At 37.7% G+C, this 23,401-nt stretch overlaps 1 protein-coding gene across 3 annotated transcripts in view; it reads right to left on the bottom strand.

Annotated features, from left to right (window-relative positions):
• Positions 1–1,817: 1,817 nt before the first annotated feature.
• The window catches only part of CNOT6 (CCR4-NOT transcription complex subunit 6), a 33,646-nt gene continuing 12,062 nt past the window's right edge, over positions 1,818–23,401 (bottom strand). For 2 of the 3 annotated variants that reach the window (XM_027643113.1, XM_027643114.1), the window contains exons 2-12: positions 20,098–20,211; positions 17,436–17,622; positions 13,954–14,039; positions 12,877–12,981; positions 12,717–12,785; positions 11,107–11,264; positions 10,445–10,599; positions 9,325–9,479; positions 8,126–8,356; positions 6,615–6,817; positions 1,818–5,934 (exon numbers count right to left, since the gene is read on the bottom strand). In XM_027643113.1, coding sequence (XP_027498914.1) covers positions 5,722–5,934; positions 6,615–6,817; positions 8,126–8,356; positions 9,325–9,479; positions 10,445–10,599; positions 11,107–11,264; positions 12,717–12,785; positions 12,877–12,981; positions 13,954–14,039; positions 17,436–17,622; positions 20,098–20,209 — 1,674 coding nt within the window. In that variant the 5' untranslated portion in view covers positions 20,210–20,211 and the 3' untranslated portion in view covers positions 1,818–5,721. The remainder of the gene's footprint in view (positions 5,935–6,614; positions 6,818–8,125; positions 8,357–9,324; positions 9,480–10,444; positions 10,600–11,106; positions 11,265–12,716; positions 12,786–12,876; positions 12,982–13,953; positions 14,040–17,435; positions 17,623–20,097; positions 20,212–23,401) is intronic. The other variant, XM_027643115.1, reaches the window with a different exon arrangement.

Here is a 23,401-nt window from a genome sequence, read left to right on the forward strand (position 1 = left end):
GGGTTAGGAGGGGAGGATGAAAGGCAAGGAAATTACCAGATATTCACCTTTAATGAAGTATTTCTTCTCCCAAAAGGTCAATCCATGTACCTTTCTTATTCTTGTCCTTTCCACTTACCTTTTTCTCAGTTTCTTCTCCTTTCCTCTCTTTAGGCTCAATTCCACATTTTACGGCTCCACTGCTCTACCAATATCAGTAGAAAAGACAAGCCAAACCACACAGTCAACTGCACTGATTTTGGAAATTCCCATCCTAGAAGGCACAAATTCAATTTTTCTTCTATCACCGAAGAGCCAGCAGACATGGAGTATGAAGGACCAGTAACTAGGAGTCTGTCCAGAGCAATTCAATGTATTAAAATAGTTGTAGTTATTTTACTGCAAGCTAAAGAAAGACAGTGTTTCTCCTACCTGGCTGAGGATCACAGGACACAAGCTCAACTCAGTCCTTTGCCTTTGAGTGAGAGATGCTGTTCTCTGTGCACATTCCCTGACGAGTCACCAGCCTCTCCATTAATTAATTCTGGGCCAGCTTCCCTACAGACAGCTCCCCCAATAATATTTGCTAACCTGGCAAGTGAGTATTTAAGAGCTTGTAGACTCCAATTTGGAACCATGTAACAACTGTACTCATCTAAAAACGTAACATTAAGTAGATTAAATGCAGCAAGCAAAGGCCCTACAGAATGATTTTATCACTGAGGACCAAGTAGGTGTTTTTCATTCCCATAATGACAGCGGGATTTATAACTCCCATACTTATTTGGTGTGGATGTTACCAAACCAACTGCTGCCACTGGAAAAGATTCATTCCTGGGCCTGAATTCCCAAAAATACTATTAAGAAAAATTCTACAAGCCACGCTCTGTGGATGGCACTCCTATCTGTTCATGCAGTGTGCTGGTGAAGCCTGTGTTTCCCGCACCATCTAGTGGCAACCCTGCAAATGTGACGGGAATTAACATCTCACCCACGAGACAAAACCAAAGAGAAATCATTGCTGAGTCTGCAATGGACTCATCACACTGCTGGGGATTTACAGCTGCTTCAAGACAGCACATTTCAAACCTACAAACAAGCTGAAAACTCTGGGGCCTGTGGTATTCTCGGGAACGCTGAACTAGATCATTTATTTTTCATAGCAAAGCAGCAGCAACAACTTGAGCACTGCAGGACCAGGGAGGGGTCTTGTGTGCTCAGTTGTTTGTTGTTTGCTGCTGCCAGTGATGGGAACATCCCATCAAACACAAGGGTCTGCAGTGTTACACAGACACTGATACAGAAGCACCCCCTGCCAAAGAATGCAGGATTAAAATAAACTAAAGACAGGAATTAGTGGAATCTGATTTCTGAAAAAGAATATGGAAGAAATATTCAATTTGTTCCCCTGCCGTGGTAAATTAATGGAGTATTTGAATCCCTTCCCACTGTCAGACCCCAAGGCTACTTTGTGCTTTCTGGAGTGGAAGAGGAAGGAAGGAGGGGGGGGTCTTACAGGACCCAGACAAAACCTGTGGATCTCCACTGCACAACTGACCTGGGAAGGTCAGAAGATGGCCACAGGGTTGAGATCTGAGTAGGTTTGGACAGAGGTTTTCCACAAGCTCACTACTGATCACACACTTCACTTTGCAAACCAAACCCAAGTGATCTGGTCTGCAGATCTACAAAGTAACAGAAAAATATTTCTAGGATTCTCAAGTTCCTTACATGCTTCCATTGTACCTTCTCACACTTCACTCACTTTGGTTGTATGTGCAACTCTTCAGGAAAAGCTTTAGGAATCAAGTTAAAATATGAATTAGACTTCAAGAAGGTTTGAAACAGATATTGGATTTATTGGTCAGCTATGAGTAGGAAAATACATTGGTAAAGAAAAAGAAGACCCTGTATATAAATATAATACTAACTAGTTAAAATTTGACCAAGAAGAAAGTTCCACTGAAGAGAACAGTAAAAGCCCTTGTTTACCATCAGACCATATTCAGTTTCCCATTTATCTTATTGAAGAGCTGCCTATAGACAAATGCAACATTCTTTGAGCTTAGTGCAGATAATGTGCTGGTTTTTGTTACATGAATGGTAAACAAGAGTTAGTCCAGTGCATTACACATTATACAGAAGTACTGTGAATAAAGACTAAGATATTCTATTTTAGACACTACTTAAACATACCAAGACACTTAAGTGTTACAAATTTATGCAACCAAAGGAAAAGAATAGCAGTTAACATACTAAAAAATACTGTGTCTGGCTGAATGAGAAAGGCTTGCTACTGAAGCGGTTAACTGAACTTTTTTAAAGTTTTACAGTGTAATTAGTTTTCTCCCCTCCCCCCAATGGTGTTGCAATTATTTTGTCTTTCGTACAGGTTTTGTGTGGCTGAAAAAGCAAAGCATAAAGGTATTTTCTAAGCCTGTTCTAAAAAAAAACAACCACCTTGAGAGACTTGCTAAAGTTACAAAGATGCACACAATGTTCTCAAAATAGTTCTGTCAAATGCTAGCCAATTTTACCTTTTTTTTTTTTAATTTAAAGCTGCTAAAAGGACAAAATAATTACAACTTGCACCAACTTATATGCTCCTTTCCCCCCTATTTGTGTTATGATAAAAGCAGTAACTTGTGGTATTAGTCTTGTACTCTAATCAATTCTTTTAGTTAAAGGTATATTTCAATTTACACTTTTGACACCCAGAATTCTTGGTAAATGTAAATAAAACTAGACAAGATATGGCAGAGTGTACTTTAAGTGGAAAAAAGCCTGGTCTAACCTAAATAAATCCTTTCAACCCCAAGGATGTTCTGTGACTTTTGCTGTATGTGCTTTTACAACAAGAACACTGAAGGTACATTATGGCAACACCCAAAACCACCTTGAATAAAAATATTGCAAATAACCATTGCATGTTAAAAACTATGAAGCAAACATTTTGATTTTGTGAAGACACGGTTTATTGCCTTATTCTATGTTATAGCTGGAAATTGAGACTTTTGAGTTAGATTTGTTTGACACAAGAATATGTTTTCTTTGAAAGATTGTTTGACAAAGTTAAATCTCAGCTCTGTTTTGGTGCCATCTGGTCTTTCCCTATATTCAAAACATTTCTCCTTCCTTCCTTCAGCCCCCGAGTCACAGCTGCAGTCCAGTTAAAACCCAGTGAAGTCAAAGGAGTGTCTTCAATGGATTCAGTGGGTTTTCAATCAGGACCTGATGGACAGTATAAAAAAGCTGGAGGAAACAGTTATTCAAATGGACCCTTAGACCGTAAGGTGACTCAGCAGGAACAGCTGTGTCTCCAAAAGCACAAGGGGCCATATTTTCACATGCTGTCATAAATCCAAATATTTTTTTAAGACTAAGCAATAGAGGAGAACACATACTGGATAAAGCTCAAACCTTTAGAATCTAACAAGTGCACTCAAGCTCCAGCATCTAATAAAAGTAAATTATCCCCCTCTAAAAATACAAAATGAGTAAGTGCTTCCCTTCCCCTTCTGTAAAGCTTTCTGGACTCCTTACACAATCCAGATAATCAGAAAAGAAAAATAGTTTGCTTAGTCTGACAAGCTAAATTGGCTCATCATTACTGGAAATTGTCATGATGTACATTACCAAGACATCATTAAGGAAACATGAGTATAACACCTTTTATTCACACTTTACAAAAAAACCCCAAAAAACAAACAGAAAAAAAATAACACTACGCATTAAGTCTACTACAGCAATACTACCAGCATTTCAATGTACTGATTATAAACTGGACATGTTTGGTGTTTTTACAACTAAAACCAAAACAAAATAACCCCAAGAGATCAGGTCCCAGACAAGGATTCAAGATCAAGATTTCTCCTATTGAAATTTTAAAATGTACATTTTACACATCCGAACTGTTTGCAATTTTCACTTTGAGCTTAAAACAGAACGGTTTGAGCACACTTGTGTGCTGACTACTTTTCAATAAAATTTTGAATCATTATTACCAATTCACTCTCTTATATATAAAAAAATTCACAATATTTAGAAAGTTTTCTCTTAATGCTCAGTGTCCTTTTGCTTCCCTGCCCGCAGCTGAAACAAAAGCTGTTTAAGACCAAGCTCTCTATCTCCTTTATTTATTTTTTTTTTTACATTGATTATTCAAGTTGTATTAGTTTAAGGAGATGATAAATTCTCCCTTTTAGGATAGAAATAGACAAGTTAAATTTGTAAGCTGTTACATACTTGGCTTCATGACACAAATGGCACTGAGGGTACACCAGAACTTCAGTCTTGCTTGACACTTTAAAATAAGACTTGGTCACTTTAAAAAAAAAATGATCTGAAGAATTGTCTTTGGGACCTGTATTGAAAATGCATTTATTTTACACTGCTTCATTAATAGAAAATGTAGGGCTAGGTTTGTATCTTCAAGGAATTATACTTTCTGAAACTGAGGAACACACTGAAACGAAAGAGAATCCACATGATAGTAATTCTTAGTGGGAAAAACAGCACTGTGCAATGACACTGAAAGAAGCAGTGCATGGGCATTAGAAGCTAGAAACTGTGTACCCATAACCTGAACATGTTCCAAAGTGTGATATTCAATGCTTCACAAAGGAAAAAAAGATGCCACAGCTTATACAAAAGTATCTTCATAAAATTTTCACAAGTGTTAACATTATTTAAAAAAATAAAAGAGGATGCACAGGATCTCTCTGCATGCACAGGCAGTGCTAGTTGAGAACAAATTTAAGCAGGCACAGTGGAGATAGGACAAATATTTAAAACAGAAATGAAGAAGCTGTACACAAGTATCCCTAGATTTTACTTCAAAAGTTAGAGATGAGAAAAATATCTGAGTGTATACACATCAGCAATAACTTCCAATCCATACAGGTCTACTTATATTCACTGCTTAGCTTATCTGTTCTGCGAGAACTCTATGCTTTTCTCTCTTTTTTTTATTTTTTTAAATCAGAAATAGACAGAATGTATTTAGTTATCTCTGTAAGATATTAAGATTTTATAGGTTTGGATTTTGAAAGCAACGTTCTCAATTGAACATAAAAAGTAGTATAAAAGGGCTAACAAAACCCTAACAGTGCAAATCACTAGCAGAGAAAACCTGTGACAACCTCTTTTACAAGCTGGCCTTTATAACACATGAAAACAGATAAAAATTTAGCCTTAGTTTACAATACAATCATTTTCCAAATCTGAATTTTCTTTTTTTTTTTTTTAAAGTACAAAATCTCATAAATCAGGTTTTCTGTTGTTCATATACAATCAATAAAGGCTAAATTCAAATTCTATATTTTACAAACAAGTCTGAAAAAGGAGGGAGTGAAGTACGGAGAATGTTCTGTGGATGTTCCTACTGGCCTCAAAAAAGTAGTGCTACAGATAACTGTGCAAAGAGAATACACTGTATAACAATTCCCTATTTCAAGGCATGAAAATGTCACGTTGGATAACAGAAACAGGAAGGTTAATTGTAACGTATTAAAGAAGGGTGCAAATGCACCGATCGCTGTCGAACAGTATACAAAGTATATTGGGCTCAGAATTGTGTCTGTTGATAGCACCTGGCTTTTACTATGTCTTTAGCAAATAATTAGATTTAAGATTAAGATTATTAAGAAAAAAAAAATCCCTGTTGGCCATACCTCACTCCTCTATATTCAGATTTTACAATTGTACAAGTTAGATTGAGGTTGCCCTCTAAAATGTATTTGACTACCTCCTGCCAGGGAGATGGATTCCATTTACAGGAGGCAGGAAAGGCAGCAAAAGCTCCAGTTGTGCAAAAAGTGAGAAGTGGTCAGAAGGGATGAGTGGATGTGGACAACCACTTATATTGTTCTCTATTAACCAATGATGATCCAAAGGTCCAAGAATGCCAAGTATGTTTAGCTGAGGTTTAGAGTAGAAGATGTAATCAATAATACCCTAAAACAAGAGGGGAAAAAAAACATTGTTAGTGTTTATTCATGACTAAAGTTATTCTCCCAAACAAGAGGTGATCTCAGTGTTACTGGTAACTGAAATATCCCATTCCTTCTCTATAGCACATCATCAGTTTAGGAGATTTCTTCTTCCTATATCCCATGGGTTGCTCAATATAGATTAGGAAAACAAAAGAAAAGCCCACCCTGTATCACTGCTGCTATGCTTCTGTGGGATGTAATTTCCAACCTCCTACAGAGCTTCAAATCCCATTTGGCTCTGGTTTTGAGGAGGAAAAAAGCCATCCTTGTTTTCACTGGGCAACAGAGAACTGAGAGTTTTCCAGAAGCAACATGGATTATTTCCTTGCAGTTGACAGCTTAAGTGCTCCTGTTGTACTGTGTCATTTAGCTTGGGGTATTAAAATACTGTTTAGAGGGAAGGTTAACAGCACTCCAATTCTTGCAAATCTATTGCAAGTTACTAAAAAGAAAAAGGAAAATCTGGTTTCCAGGAGACCAAAGTGTTGGGCATTCTAGTTTGCTATGTTTTAAATATAAACTTGGTGAATCTAGTTAGCTGCACAAACAGATTAATTTATTTGTTCAACTTCATACAGCAAATCACATTAGTTACACTTAAAACTGGAAAAAACTTTTCCGAAATACCAGCCAAGTCCTTACCTTGAAGTCAAATGTGTAATTTGTGTAAGGCATTAGACCATTCTCATAGGCACTCTTCAACTTGAAACCATGTGTAATTCTTCCATTTGTTGTCCCATTTTTTCCATTACAGCTGAAGTTAGTGAGACTTTCATTGTATCTCAGTTCCTTAAAATCTTTGTGGTTTGTTTCCACTCCGCCAGTGCTCAAGTACTCAACGACACCTATTAAGAGACAGACATACACACAGGATGGGATTAACAGTCACTTAGTAAATAAATGTATTTAGGTTCTTGAAGTCCTACATGCAACTTTATGCTTTATATAAGCAAAACCTTAACATGTACACAATACAGTTCACAGTATTTCTTTTAAAATATTACAGGACGATGTATATCATGAGTAAATGTCACCTAAAATAAAGAGGTGTGCTTTGATTAGAAAAAAATGAGAAGGTTAATAAGGAATAGGTTGGGAAAGGGAAGATGAAAAATTCAGAAGTAAAATTCTATCAGTGCTAGGCAGTCAGCTTCCTTCTCTCCTTGCTTCTATGCTCAGGTCCTGTCCTTCAATGTTCTTCAGCTAAAGTGTTGCAAAAGAGCCAACTTCTGAAACTCTACTTCAAATAAAGTTAACTTTAAAGGGGCTGCAAAGCCAAATGGACAAGACTTGTGTCATGGAAAACTGTGACTGTGCCTCAGTTTCAGAATAACTGTGTTGAAGGTAAAAGAAGCAGTTCATTGTTCTGAAGACAATGAGACATGTGAACTGCAATTGCCACTAGAGATATTGGGCTTCCTGGGATCAAAAAGAATCAAATTTCCAGTCCTGCTGAGCAGTAACTGCTCCTCTCAACCCTAACAGATGTTAAGAGTTGCCAAGATGAAGCTCGAAGGAAAGGGGACCAAGAATAGAGATTATTACATTGAACAACCATCAATAAGAAAGGAAGGATGGCTCTTGAGTTCAGCACTTCAGCTGGGTACCTGAGAAAGCCAAGGTGGCAATCACTGAAGCTGTTCTTCTCTCACACTTTATGAAGTTGCCACCAAGTATAAAAATAAAGTTCCCTGTTAATAAAGAGCTCTGAAGAGTTCCTGTCTGAAGGGGATATACTGAATTCTAGAAGCTCTACAAAAAATGGGCTACAAAAAATGATTGTATGGTGGTAACTTTAAAGATAAGAAATTATCTTCTCACACTTACAATTAAGAAAACCCAATTATCAGCGACACACTCATGTTTCCAGTTATTTCTGGAAGATATTTTTTTCCTTTCCATTCCTGTATTTTAAGATAATAGTGGGAAATGCTTCTGAAAGACCCGACATAGCTATATTACTGCATAACAATAAAGTCACTCACAAATTAAACAGTTTTACCTTCTCTCTCTTACTTCTATTCTCATAGTAGCTTTAGAGCTTATATTATCAAACAGTGCATTCTCAAAGTTGAAAACTCCTTTAAAAAAGCAAGAACTTTAAATTGTTACACACTTGAAACAGTCTAAAGAATAAGAAATAGAACTCTTACCAGAGTCTGGTAGAGAATTGAGATCTGCACACAGTACAAGTGGAATGGTTCCAAGTTCTCCCGAAACACCAGGTTTGAGACTACGAGAAGCTTTATCAATAATGTTCTTTACCTCGGACAGGAACATCATAGTCTGAACCAGCTTCACATCAGAATAATCTGGGTCCCAATGCATATGTGCATTAGCTACAAGAACTAGCTGCTTTTCCATCCCAAGATGTGGTTTTCCAGCTAAAATTTAAAATCAGTTATTTACTTGACGTGGTCGGCAACAGAAAACAGTGTTACTGAAGTTTAAACAAAATGTTTGAGAGAACCAAAACATAAAATACCAGTATGACTTCAAGAGGGTTAATACCATTCAAATCAAGAGGGTCAGACAAGTCCTCTTATATCTACCAAGTGTTTTAGTGGATGTAAAGCATTAGGAATGATATTTCACTTTCAAGACCATTAACAGATCAACCATCTTGTTACATGTGATCCTTATGTATCCAAGAACACTGTGAATTAACATAAATAACAGATAACCTAATTACAGGCAAATAGTGTTGTTCTAAAAAATTACATGTTTTCCTCAGGCTGTGACAGTAAACAGGCACTGCTCGTATCTTATTAGGCAGTGAGCTCTGAATTCTAAGTTATCCATATTCCAAGTTACCTCTCTTTGCTAGAAGTGTTTTTTAAAAGGCTTGTTTGTTAGAATGTGAATTAACAGAATATCATTTGGATAAATATAACACAGGTTGAGTAGGTTCCCACTGCGATACTTATAAAGTCAATTTACATTTCCTAAATTAAGAATGACAGGGCAGAACAAACAGGTTATATGACAACAGAAAGAAAATAACAAGCTAAAATGATGCAGATACACACAACTAACACCATCAATTCTTTGATACTTATAAACTTCAAGGGAAAAAAACCACCACCAAAAACCCAAGAACAAAATCACTCAACCTCAAGTCTTTATAGCTTTTTTTCCTTAAAAAATATAAGTGTGGGGGAAAAAATCTTCATAATTTAAGCAATGTGACTTTTCCCCAAATCTCCTTTGGGAATAAATTTGTCTGAACATACAATGTGCAAAGCCATATTCACTTGCAGAACCTAGTTTCTCTTGTTTAACTATGACAAAAATCAGTTTTTTCATTTACAAAATAGAATCTATTTAAAAAAATAAATTAAAAGGGACTTACATGACATTTCTATCAATTCCTTTCGCAGTTCTAGCAGTACAGCAACTCCAATGTTATCTTTTGTCATAACTCTGTTCAGCATAGCTTCTGACCCTTCTGAGTTTGCCATTGCTAGTTGATTGAACTCAACAGTATGTTTTTGAACCAAAGTAAATCTGAAAGAAAAAACATCATGTATACTTTTTTCAGCAGCCAGATACAATAGGAAACGTTATAGATAATTCACCTTTTAATTGAATCTCAAACATGTTTATGATGTGAAAGTCTCAACCAGTCACATCAGTTCATAAAATCCTAAACTGAAATCAAGGGATATAGTTTTCCTAGCAATTTTCATGTATTTTATACTACTTTAGTTTCAATTAAAAAATTTTATTGAGAGAGACACTATAAAAAAGTCAAGCTTGTTTTTAATTCTGCATCAGTTTCGAGGTCAAAGATGCAGGTTTAATAGAGAGGGACTAAATAATTTTATTAAGCCACTTGGCATCAAGACTGGCACCTGCACTAATTGTGGACACACAGGAATGGAAGGGACATTACTACCCTCAAATCCAAACAGCTGTGCAAGTGCAATATGATACAACCATTATCTACAGCTCTTAAATGATTACTTTTTTCTACAGAAGCATGGAGTGATACCAGGTGCTTTGTCTTTCAATTTACCAGAAGCCTAATACATCAAAAAGTCAATGCCATCTGAGGTCTTATTTCAGCAATTTGGGGGATTATAAATTCCTTTACTAAAAAAAAAAACCAAGAAAATTTCCTTCATTTTTCATTAATTTCTTCTTTTTTATTATTACCACCTAATGGTTGGGACACAGACATTCAACAATTGAAGTATAATTTAGTGAACTCCCAAACCAGCAATGCTCAAACAAAATGAAATTTCACCTTAAAAGAAAACTTCAAGGTAAAATGTTTTACTGCTAATTCTACACAGAATGATTTCTCTCACATAGACCACTCCTTCTAGGGGTAGGACTGCTCTGCAAGAAACCCTGCATGGCTACAAAAGGGCAATTAATGTCAAACTGTTTGAGCTCTAGACTGACCTGAGAAATTATGTGAAAGACAGCAAGAGACAACAGAAGGTTTTACAAAACACATCACTTACTTTTCTGTTTTGAAAAATATTGCACAACCATCAACATGTTTTCTTTCCTGTTCTGACATTGTCCTAGCTCTAGATTTTGGACTGAAGAATCCATTATAGCCACGTTCTTTCAACTCTACCAGGAAAAAGCTGTAGTACTGTTCCGTTTCAACCTCCTGTAAAGTTATAAGGCAGAACAGCATGAATGTACTGTTAGCAAAACACAGAAGACTGATATTATTTAGACTCTTCAGAAGTGTAAATCACTTTCAAATTAGATTTAAGGGAAAAAAGAAATCTAGGAATTAAGTGCATCAGAGAATGCAAATTTGAGAGCAATATCCTTATTTTAAGAAAATATAAATGGATTTCTGTAATCCCCCGAGTTATGATTATCTCAAGCCTCTTATTTGAAAATGTGTCAATTAGAGCCCCACATACACACACAGGCACAAAGACACCCCCATGTACATTTCTTTGATCAGGGGCTGCTGGTTCCCATTCCAACTGCGGGGGCTGAAAGCATTCTTTTGATGTCAAGCAACAAACAACGTTCTAACCATCGCTTCTTTTTTCCTTTTGTTTCCACAACGTTTTGAAAACAGAACGTTTACTATAAATATATTTAACGTGAAGAAACCCGGTACATGGGAATAGAAAGAAAGAATGGTGTATCTTTTTACCTGCAGGCTTATGATGTCAGCATTGCAGCTCAGGATTTCCTGCATAATGGCTTTTTTTCTGTATTCCCAGTTCAAGGCCCAAGATGGACAATAGCCATACAGCTGCCGGGTGGCATATTTGTCACAGAGGACGTTGTAACACATGACAGAGAACAAGGCTGCAGAACAGTGATTTTAATCAATAATTACACACTGATATATTAAAAACTATACAGTTATGTTCTTCTGCAAATTCATCAATTCGTGCCTCATTTGTTCCAACCAAAACACAGCATATTTATCTACGCTGAGAAAAACTGTCAGGCTTTCTAGGGAGAAAAATTACAACTCTGGACTTCTGGCATCTGTTTTCTAGCATTAAATTAGGGAACAAACACCCCCCACCCCTTACATGATTAATGCAGTAAACAGCAGACAAACATATTTTTTGCTAAGTGGTGCTGTACTGTGAAAAACCCAAACCAAGGTAAATGTATCTGAACACTTATATTTGCCAGCTATATAAAAGTCTGCAAGTCTTTAATTAAGATTCTTTAAAACCTACCTTAATTATTACCATCACAAACTGTAACAGCAGGCTAAGGATCTCTTCAAACAAAGAAAAGGTATAGGCAAAATAACCCCCCAGCTATTTCCACCTCAAAAAGCTTACAATTCAGGCAGAAGACATGAAACATCTACTCTCTGTATTCTTTTGAAATAGGAGTAATATAATAATGAGACAGTTTGGGGCAATTTGACATGTAATCCAGCAGCATGGATTTAGGGGTTTGCTTCATGGCTTTTTTGGGGTTTGTTTGCTTTTCAGAAGCACTTAAGGAATGAGATACTTGAACAACAATGAGATACTGGAAGCTTACTTGGAGCTCCTCTAAAACATGGGGAAAAAAAAACCCCAAGACCATTGTTTGAAGATACTGAAAACTGAGGAAACAATCTGGGGCTGATTGTTTTAAAGCCCAGCATTTTGAAAACAAACAAATAAACAGGTGACAGCAAAAGACAAGCTGCATTTGCAGCATGAGCTTTGAAGCAACTGCCTTAATAAAATCAACAGGGGAAAGTAATGTGCAACAGCCCTGAAAGAGAGGTCACTGCAGTAACTGAGAAATACAGCAATTTTTGGTGTGCAGGTAAATAGAAAGGGCTATATTTTAGACAATTTATGCAGCAAAAAAATCAGCAAAGAATTAAACTTACTTGAATCCCAACAGCAAGAAAAGTGCAGTCAAAGATAATACACTGGTTACTTAAAAAAAACCCCAACTATGTTTTTTGGAAATTATGCTCATATTCTTCCATTTTTTTATTCTTCAACAAGTGTTAAATTAAGCCTGTTAAAATTCCACTATTTAACTAATTGTGGACAACAATTTCAATTCCTGTGAGAAGGACGTTAATTAAAAAGAAATTACTTCAGAGCAAACCATGGGTAAATCTGGAACAGGTGTTCCAACTGGGACAGAACGACTTCAGCTGACTGGTCAGCACTGCAGAGATGACTGGTTAATTTAAGCACTGATTTTTTTTTTTCCCCAGTAAAGATCAACAGCTTTCATTAAAAGGAAAAAAGGAAGAAGAAAGGAAAACCCCTTCCAGTGTTACAGTACCTGTTGGTCTTGTACGGTCTGGTTCTTGCAACATAATCCAAGATCTTGGAGGTGGCTGTTCTGTCGAAACTATGGGAACATTTTAAAATAGAGATACAACAAATTATAATCACATATATTTTACACAGCAGAAATAAATGTTTTAAGAATGATCACTTACTTCTTTTTGCAGTACCTGCCAAATTATCAAGCAAATAGTTCAGTAGCCTTCGTGTCCCATCTGGTTCCTGATACAGGTTCAGAATATCCTGTGTAAGTGGGTTTCCTGCAAACCAATTCACAGGAATATTGAATAAAATATACAGAACTATTACAAACTTACATATCAGTGTTTAAAGCTGGCCTCTGGGAGAAAAGATACCGCACCTACTATGAACTATTCTGGGGTTTCAGATCTCAGGTCTTCAATCCCACAAAACACTGGATAGCTCTAGTGAAGTTACCACAACCCCTCCTGAGACTGCCTTCTGACTGACCTCCCAGGGGTGGTCCCTGGACCAAGGAGTAGTGTAAAACTGGTGTGGCACAACACACAGGCTGAGCTGATGAGCCCAAACACAGGAGCCACCTCTGCTCGGCTTGAGTGAAACATCCACCATCAGTTTATCTGCCAGGCAGATCTGAGCAGAGACTCTGCCATCTGCCAAACATAAGCAGATTGCAAGAGTTGTCATGGACAACACACACTGCAATTACCCACGTTTAAGGGGGAGAAAAACAGATTTTGAGACTCAACAGTGTTTAGAGGTATTATATTCCTCAGTGCTCCTGATTTTGTGACTGAAATTGCCCAAGGTCAGCAATTTTATAGCTAGAATCCATACAGTTCAGAGCAAAAAAAAAAAAAAAGGCAAAAGACTTAAACTGGTGCTTGCATAAACAGCAGAGTGCTCTGCAGCTGTACAAAGCATGTTCCCTTTCTGGTTCGAGATGTACCTACATTTAACTACAAACTATTTCTTAGTTAAAGCACCACTGCATTCAAACCCTATGCAAGCAACAGAAAGCTTCTGTTCACTCTGCAAAAAGAGAAGTAAACCTCTTTATGTGTGCACTGCTTTGCCAAACTTGTTATTTTTCTAAATAATCCCTAAATAACAGTATTTATAAATGTGGAGTGAGTAGCTGCATCTGGGATTGCTAATCAGTGACATTTTATGAACTGGCAGTCTACAGCCATTACAGGAGTGATATCACTAAACAAGCATGGGTACCAAGAAAAAGAAAGCAGTAATACCTTTCAGACCCAAAGTCTGTAACTGGAACAGTTTTCCCAGCTCAAAAGGTAAAACTCGTAACAGGTTGTTATTTAAATGTAGTTCCCTGTAGACAGAGCAAGAATCATACAGGGCTGAAAACAGAGTAACATTTGTCTGCAGCAGTACAGTACAACAACTGAACCAGAAGAGAATCAATATACTGCAAACCACAATATTGAAAGACTAAACAGCAATAGTTGGGGAAATCCTGCTGTACTCAGACACACACACAGACAAAACACGTATTATTAAAGTACAGAGGAAAGGAGCTTTATCTTAAACAGTCAGACATTTTGCAAACATTAGCAGTAATAAAACACTTCAATATCTACAAGTGATGAAGCAGTAACAGCTCAGACAAACCAGATCATGAAACAGTTTGGCTGTGACTGAAGACCAAATAAAGGGAAATTATTTGAAAACAAATAAGAAAAAAAGCCAGGATTGTGGCAGCATGATTAGAACTATGACATTACCATGCAATAGTCATTTACAACAGTAATTTTCCATTGGTTTGGGTGGTTTTCTTTTCATAATTTCAGGGTTAAGACAAAATATGTGCTTTTTAACTGACAGAACCAATATGCAGACAGTAACAGAATTCATGTCCTGAATTCTAATATCCCAACAAATTGAGCAAAGTAAATGGACTTGTTAGGAGCTTTTCACTTTCTCAAATACATTCCCACTAAGCAGTGAAGACTTTCATAGAATCACAGTCAATATGAAGTTGCTGCTTTGAAGTTTTTACAACTTGGTGCCTAGAGACTTGTAGGGTATTTTTGGGCAACAAAAAAGAAAAAAAAAAAAAAAAAAAAAAAAAAAAAAGGAAATCTGGATGCCAAGAGTTATCTTAACTCTTTTAAAAGATTTCTACATAACAGCATTTGAAGCCATCAATGTCTTGTTGTGAGGGGCCCAAAACTGAATGCAGGATTCGAGGTGTGGCCTCACCATTGTCAAGTACAAGGGGATGATCACTGCCCTGGTCCTGCTGCCCACACTACTGCTGACACAGGCCACGATGCCATTGGCCTTCTTGGCCATCTGGGCACACACACTGGCTCATGCTCAGCCACTGTCAACCAGCACTCCCAGGTCCTTTCCCCCCAGGCAGCTTTCCAGACACTGCTCCTCCAGCCTGGAGCACTGCAGGGGGTTGCTGTGATCAGAGTGCAGGACCTGGCACTTCACCTTATTGAACCTCACACAACTGGCCTCAGTCCATTGATCCCTCTGCAGGGCCTTCCTACCCTCCAGCAGACTGACACTTCCACCCAACTCTGTGTCATCTGCAAATGTACCAAGGGTGCACTCAAGTTCTTTCAAGCATATCAAGAGAATCTGTTTTACAGCTGAGCTTTCCAAGACAACATGTTACAGTGTTTATTTTTTCTCCTCTTTCTGTAAAGATCAGAAATCCTACTGCTCTGACACCTCTTTTTTCAACTACCTGCAGTAAAAAGGGAGATGAAAGGAGCCTTGGGTGAGCTCTGCTGTACAGACCAAACCCAGAGCTCCAGATGTGGGAGCTGGAAAAGCTGTTATCAGTTCTCACTGGTGAGAGCACAAATGATTTCTGTGGCTCAGGATATCAGCAATGCCCAGCATTGAATTACAGTTAGTTTGAACGACTTCCCAGAAGCCATGGGAAGTGTCTGCAGTAAGAGCCAGCCTGAAACATAAGACCCTGGCCCAGCTGAGACCTGCAGTGTGCACTATCACATAGGATGTGCTTATGGGCTTCTCTTCACCTTCACCACAGTGAAAAGCAACCACACACCAGCTGCAGTTACTGAAGACAGAGAGAATGCTGTGGATTAATGCACAGCTTTTCACATCCAGAGACCTGGCCTCAAGTGTTATGTTTAGGTCATAAACAGAAAACTAGTGTGGATCCTAGACCTTAGCTACACATCTCACATCTACAAGATTTAGCCTTCTTTACTCAAAAGAAACTTGGAAGAGCTGAAGCCTCACAGCCAGAATAAATCAGGAGGAGTGTTGGGCAGAAGGTGTAATGACTTCTGACATTCCTGCTGACTCCACACTGCTGAGCCATCTCCATGTCATGGGCATTACACTCACAAAAATGTTGTAAAAGGAAGAAGACTGAAAGGATGTTAATGAAGTACAAAGATGAATTTGAGAATATTCCAGTAAATTTAGGGTTACTAGCTCACAATACCCCAGGAGCGGATAAAAAAGGGAAGAAACCTATTACCAATAACTGCTTTTAACAGAAAAAGTAATGCAAAGAACTAGAACTCAGAACAGACTACTTCACAGCTGAAAACAACTATACAACACACTACAAAACAGAGCTGCCAATTATGCTTCACAAAGCAGGATCTCTTTGCTCAGCCTCCAGGGTTGAGACTTGAACTGCTCTGGAATTTGAGCATTTAGTACCAATTTAATCAGCTACTCTAATCCTCCCCAACAGAGCAGACTTTTCTAAAGGAGAAGAAAATGCAATGACTGATATTTCTATGCACAAACTTGCTTTGCTTCCAGTTTTATGAAAGCTGTGCTGGCAGTCCATTTCTCTATTGTGGTCTTTACTTCTAATAACATTCTCATTACTTTTAGACTTTCTGGATTTCAGAAAGCTGTTCATAAGTGTCTTCAAAATTAACAGCAATGAAAGCAATTACTGGCAACTGTCTAATAAACCTAAGATAAAGCTCTTCCTTTGGGTCAAAGACTGTTGCCTGCAAATATTTAGTCTTATATAAATAATTTATATATTTACATAACAGTGTTTCTACAAAGTGAAATACTGCAGCCTTAAGTACAATCAGCATAGGCATCACTATGCATGTTTCAATTCCAAAAGGAGTTTTCATTCCATGCTAACTTTGCACATCTCAGCATTGCAAAATTGAAGGGAAAAAAAAAATACAAAAAGCTGTGTTTAGAACATTTTTTCCTCCTCCCCAGTTTGCACAGGAATGCAGTTACATCATAGCAAAGGTGGGGAGGAGATATACTAGATATGTTGTAATTGTTATACAATAAACAGAATAAGAACTATTGTTAGGAATAATCACTAAAAATTGTAGTTAACAGGATTATAAATGTTTAATCTGACCTCTCTCCTACCTTACTATGAGTTAAAAGTAAATTTTTTGGTGCATCAGTTACTCTATGAGAAAAACACCAGATAAAAGATTTGTAAAAGAGTCTGGAAGAAGATGCCTGAAAGGAAACCTGACTTGGATAAATATAAAATAGGTGACTGCCATCAAACCAAGCACTTCTGAGGCTCATTCTGTGCTGTCATACACTGGAACAGGAGATCACAGAAAACCAGCACTGCTGTAGCTTCATAGACCACAGCAAGTATTCAGGAGACAGATAAGAAGGGAGGAAGGGGGAATTTACTTATGCTAAAATTTAAACTGTTGCTACAAAGACAATTAAAGACCAATTTTAACTCCTGTTAAGATTTACATACCTGAGTGACACCATGTTTCCGAGCTCTGCTGGTAAACTGCGAATTTTATTAGAGGACAAGTCCAGATATACCAGATTGTGAAGCTTGGCAATGTCTGAAGGAATACGGGATAAGGAATTGTCACTGAGATGCAAAGCTGTCAAATGGGTCAGTGTCCACAACGATGAACTTAAGCTTCTCACTTTCCCTGTGGAAGGAAGGAAGAGAAAATAGAACATTTTAGATTTAGCAATAATAACACATTTGAGAGAAGTTTTGTTAGGGTTTTGTTGTAGGTTTTATCATGATTATTTTATTCAATGAAAATCCCATTAATCACCAATTCTATAGATAAAAAGTTTTTTCAACACACAAGACAATACAGTGTATTGCCAGGGATGCTTATGTTGTTTTTCCCAATTAATACTTAAGGTTTAAACATCTTTCTCAAGTTTCATACAAGACAAGACATATTTACTAGCTGACCATGGATTTAATAATTACCAGAGGTGTAAGAAACAGATTTTTTTCAATTATGCTTTATGTTTGAGATGAAAGAGCTTTGGGGCCCTTATTTCTGCACATCTTTCAAACCAAAAATCTTTATTCTATGGCATTAATCCAGCCAAGAACAGATAGAAACACTATATTTAGGGTGACTAAGATGCTTAGTTGAGAACATGGATTTCCATCTGGTATTCAACTAAAAGCTGCATAAACTATTGCCAGATATTTAAAAAAAGGTATGATTTTTTGTATAAACTGAAGGGTGGAAACATGGATTTGTGTGACAGAATCAAGATTTTTACATTGCCACATGCAAGGAATGTGAGATATCATCGGAAGGTCTCAAAACATTTCTTCTCTCCAAGATTTTTTTCCCCAAGGAGGAGATCCTTTTTCGTTTACAGAAGTCATCTCACTGTACACCAAAAGTATTAGAAGAGGAGAATCAACACCAGTTTGTCCAAGGCAAAAAGTTACTTTAGAAATCCCACTGTGACTCGTCGATGTTAAGAACAGTCTGGTTAATATTATACCAACATACACACTTCAGAATTCTTTTCCTTAAATGATTTTCTTCAAAACAAAAGAATTCATATTTAGTGCCTGAGGAAAGTTACACTGATACACGTGTATCTGGGACTCAGGCCCTGGTGGCAAAAGGTTTAAACACAGGTATCATTTCCAGTAAAGCTTTAACAAAGTGAGGGACATAAAAAACCCTGCAGTAAAAAAGCCCAGCGATTTAAAGAGCAGTTAAAACATTTGTGCCTTTTTGTATTAGCTGGCCAAGTATTTTGCAAGAAAAAGACAGTGTGAACAACTAATAAAAACACTGCATGCTTTATTTTGCAAGGCAAATGCTTTCAGCTTTTAAAGGATTGATGCTGCTCTAATGCTCGTTAAGAAGCCTTTTGAAAGGTTTTAACTACAAATCAATAGTTCTTTGCATTTTTAAAACTGAATTAACACCTCTTCCCCACCCCCAATGCAAACAGGTGACTGTGATCAAAGAAACCCTTGTAGCTGACAGGATTTCCAATCCACATCCCTGATCCAGCCTCTCCCCTCTCATTCCCTCTCTTGTCGGGAATGAGCCTGCAGTGAGATTACCGGGCAGGAAAGGAAAGAGCCATCACTTAATGCACTTCCTATGCAGAGCAGCAGATGTCCAAGAGGATTCCAAGCCTAATGCCGATATATAATGCTGATTCCTGAAGCAGCATTTAACTGGGTTTCTGCATCTGTAACCTTCAGTAAAGAATGCCATTCACATGGTAAGGCACGTGCCACTGGAAGCAAGACACAGATTCAATGAACTGGATGGAAAGACTCTCCACAATGTGATGAACTGGATGTTTATTCCTTCTTCCATAAATTTCTCTATTGAACAGACTTTTAGAAATACCACATGCCAATTTTTTCAGTCTCATAAAGAACCTCCATATTTAAACAAAATTCAGCCTAAGTTTCAAACATCACAAAAAAATTTTTTAATTCTTAAAATATTTGCCTGAATTGCCCTGTAAAACACACTTTTTGCAGCAAAATCAGGATTTACTCTACAAATCAAGTGACACTGGTGTCCCACATCAGTCAACTTCATGCTTACAAATTCTGAGCATTATCTTATTTTCGAGAAAAGATCCAAGAGTCAAACAGTATCTCAAAGCTTGCACAGATCCTGGAGGCTTTGGGGATTGTCTTTAATCTCAAGAACAAAGTAAAATCTACAACTGCTTTTAAACAGAAAATTTCTGCTTCAATAGAAACTATGTCATGGACTAACACATTGCTGTTCCATCACTTACGGTAAGTACATCACTGACACACACCTACAGATCAACCCCAACCTCACCCTCTTCTCTTGGACAAATCAGATTTTAAATTCATGCTGTCACTCATTCCATCTTCTTAAAACACAAAGAGCTCACACCCATACCCTCACCTTCACAACTTTTCTACATGTGGGGATTCCCCACCTGCCCCAGCTTAGTTCTCCTACAGCTCCCCATGTTATCCCACCCCACACTCCCCCCTCCACACCCAAGGCTGGCAGCTGCTCTCCTGGTGTTCTGCTGGCTCACTTCAAGGTGGGTGACTCCACTCCACACTTCTTGTCCCAACCCATGCTACTTGCAACGAGTTTAGAACTCAGGCCCATGCCTCAGTTTCTTACCACTTATTTCCAACTCTGCCCAGTGTGATTTCTTTCCATTGGCTGCTTCCTCTGAGGACATAATTGTGTACATCCTCCGTGGATCAGGTGGATCGTACTTTTCCTTGGGCATTCCTGTTGAAACAAAAAGACAGTTAATTGAGATGTTATATACTGAGAATTCTTCAGAAGGTTAATTCCTGTTTCAGTTAGATTTCATATGGGATGTCTGCTCCATGTATTTCTCAAACCTATGGATAAAGATAACCCATACCCACTTACAAACTTCACTGAATGGGAAAACTGCTGTAAAATAGAAGAACGGAGATTCCTGATGCTCCCAGAATGGCAGGTGACAGCCTAACACCCCACCCAATCATTTACCAACATGTGTAAACCAACTTAAACATTGTCTCCTGCCATATGCCATATGACCCTCCCATGGGTATGTCATATGTCCTTCAAAACCAACCCATTCTACTCCAGGCTCTTGGTTCCTCAGCAATGAAACTTCGAAAAGTGATAATCACCACAGCTGGGATCTCACTTCTACTCACAGAGAACACATTAACTAATAAATCTGATTATCTATCAGTTCCAGGTTTAATGCAATTCTCAACTTTTCACACAAATCAGCATCATGAAAGAATTAAGGTTTCAAAAAGATCCTCAATTCTTTAAGTCTGCAGAATTATAGGTTTTAATCCAACCTTCAGCCTACCCTTGCAATCTGAAAATATTGTACCCAAGGTAGACATTTCTATCACTTTCTGCAGCCAAGTATTTAATACTGAAATTTAACTCCATTTTTCTCATTCTTTTTCGCGTCTTTCCTGGTAACTTTGCAAGAAGCATTTTTCTAGGTTATTTCTTTTTACCATACCCACTCATGGACCATGAGAGAGAGGCAGCAAATCTTCCTCTCTAAAAACACCCTCCTTCCAGCTTTCCTGTACATCAACATACTTGTACTGTTTCAATGCAAAGAGGAGGAGGGGAAAAAGGGATTCCTGGCTCCATAACAAAGCCCTGTGCCATAACCCTCCCTGCACCACAAGCCAGCTCTCCTCTGTCCCAGGAGAAATACATCTGGGGTTTACTGAGTTTTAGAGGAAAACCAGCTTACATAGTTTTTAAGTAACTAAACCAACACTGTATTAATTTATAAATTAGCTCAGTGCTTTAGAGTTACACGGGACTTCGAGTATAAATCACATTTATCACAAATAAGAGTAATGATTTTGCATTGCCCTACATATATCCTAGAGCTTTTATGGCCAATATTTCTGTGTCCTAAGCTGCCACATCTAAATACATACAGAAAGGCACAAGCAACAAGCTATAAATGTATTTATATGAAATAAAGATATTAAACAATGGTGGCTGAAATCACATTTGCAAACACATTACAAGCAATACTCTGCAATTATGCAACAAAATACATTACAGTGATAACATAATGCTACTCAAACCCACTCAATAAAGAGCAGCTATACTGGTCAAATTCTTAAGGACATCTTCCTACCAGGTCTTTTAAGGCTTTCTTATTTTTTCAATCCCTGGACAAAGTGAAGAGTGTTGTCATTGTAGAGAATAAACAAATAATAACTGTTAGTAAATAAGGCCATCAACCAGACTTATTATCTGTTTATTGACTTTACTGAAAAATGTTTACTTTGCACGTTAAAAAAACAACAGAAACTCACCAAAACTTTCTGCTAACTCTGCAACTTAATTAAAATAAAGCTTTTAGGCACCACAAGCTTACTTTAATACAACAGTTCTTTTACTAATCACACTCCTCCTTTCCTTTCCCACCTCCCACTACTGGCCAAAACCAGATTTCTGCAATGAAAAGAAATTCCCCTTTAAGAAGTGAATTGTGGGTAAAAGGATGTGATTATAAATAGCAGCTGGGTGAGGCTCCCTCCAGACTGAAGGCCCTTGAGTACCCAGGGTGCTGGAATCACCAAGTGTAACGCTTTCTTCATCAAATTAAACTAATTAACGGAGAGGAGATTGGATTATAACCACTGGAAAAGTAAAAGCATAACTTCTCCCTGCAATAGCTATGCAACTGGTGCAAGAATATATAGCAAAGTAACGTACAGAGCATCTCTTCTGAAATTCCTATATATATTACATATGATTCACAAAGACCAACACCGTGTAGGAATGCTCTGGTTTGTCAGGAAACGTTTACCTTGCTCAGTCTCTTCCTGCCGCTCCCTGAATTAATAAATATGTTCCAATTTTTCAAGAAGCAGGTATACCAGAGACAGAAATCTCATTCAGTACAGAAACACGAATGCTCCCCAGAGCACACTCAATCACATGCACTAATTAACAGCCTTGCTGGTACCAGCAGCAGATCACCCCTCGCTACCAGAAGAGGATGACATACTTTTCCAGTGGGTTTTGTTAATGTGCACTAAAACAATTAGAGATTTAGGAATTCGAGGTTTTGACACTGGTGACCCTGCACTCCCAGTCCATCCATGACACTACCCTCCCTCATAAAAGTTCCTGCTCTTGATGGTTTTCCCTGTCTCACTGCTGCATTTCTCAGTGAATGATTCCCTGCTGTTTAGGATTACCAGGTGCCAAAAAAGCAGCAAAAGCCTGAGAGCCTCCTGGCTGAAGGAATTACTGCTGACCAAGAGCATCACTGACATCAGCCACACCAAGGATACTGTCACACCAGGCATTAGCATATCTTTATCCATTACCCAGAGCTCAAAACTTCTCAGGAACTGACAGCAATGCTAAATTTGGGTTGTATTTCACAGGACATCATAAAACACCAGCACAATATCTTGAATTGCATTTCAAACCTTCACAGCATGGAGCAGTTCAAGAACATCAGTCTCTTTTACAAATCACTGTCTCTTCTCCCTTCTCTCTTTCCCAAATCCAAATTTAGCACCTGCTGAGCTGCTACAGTTAAACATTAAAGCTGAGGTAAACATCAGATTAAGTGATACAGTTTTGTCAGACTAAAGCAATTTTTAGTAAGACCCATAAAATAGCATTGAACATCCTCAGAATCATTAATATCTGCAGCTTTTAAAGGATCATGATGATCATTTTCAAAAGAGCTTACACTACCTGTGATTTGTAGTTGCACAAACACAGACAGTAGAAGCACCACTAATGTTAGGCTGCTATCACATGCAGCAAATCAGTTCATAAAGGAGACAATCTTCATAAACAAAGAGATGACATGGATTCCCAAAACAGGCCCCAAACTACATAAATTTGTTGACGAGGACATTTAAGTGAGTTTGAATGAAAATGAAATCGTTTACTATCATGTACCAGGTTA

Source organism: Corapipo altera, unplaced genomic scaffold, assembly GCF_003945725.1.
Source record: "Corapipo altera isolate COAL_440 unplaced genomic scaffold, ASM394572v1 75, whole genome shotgun sequence".
NCBI classification, from domain to species: Eukaryota; Metazoa; Chordata; class Aves; order Passeriformes; family Pipridae; genus Corapipo; species Corapipo altera.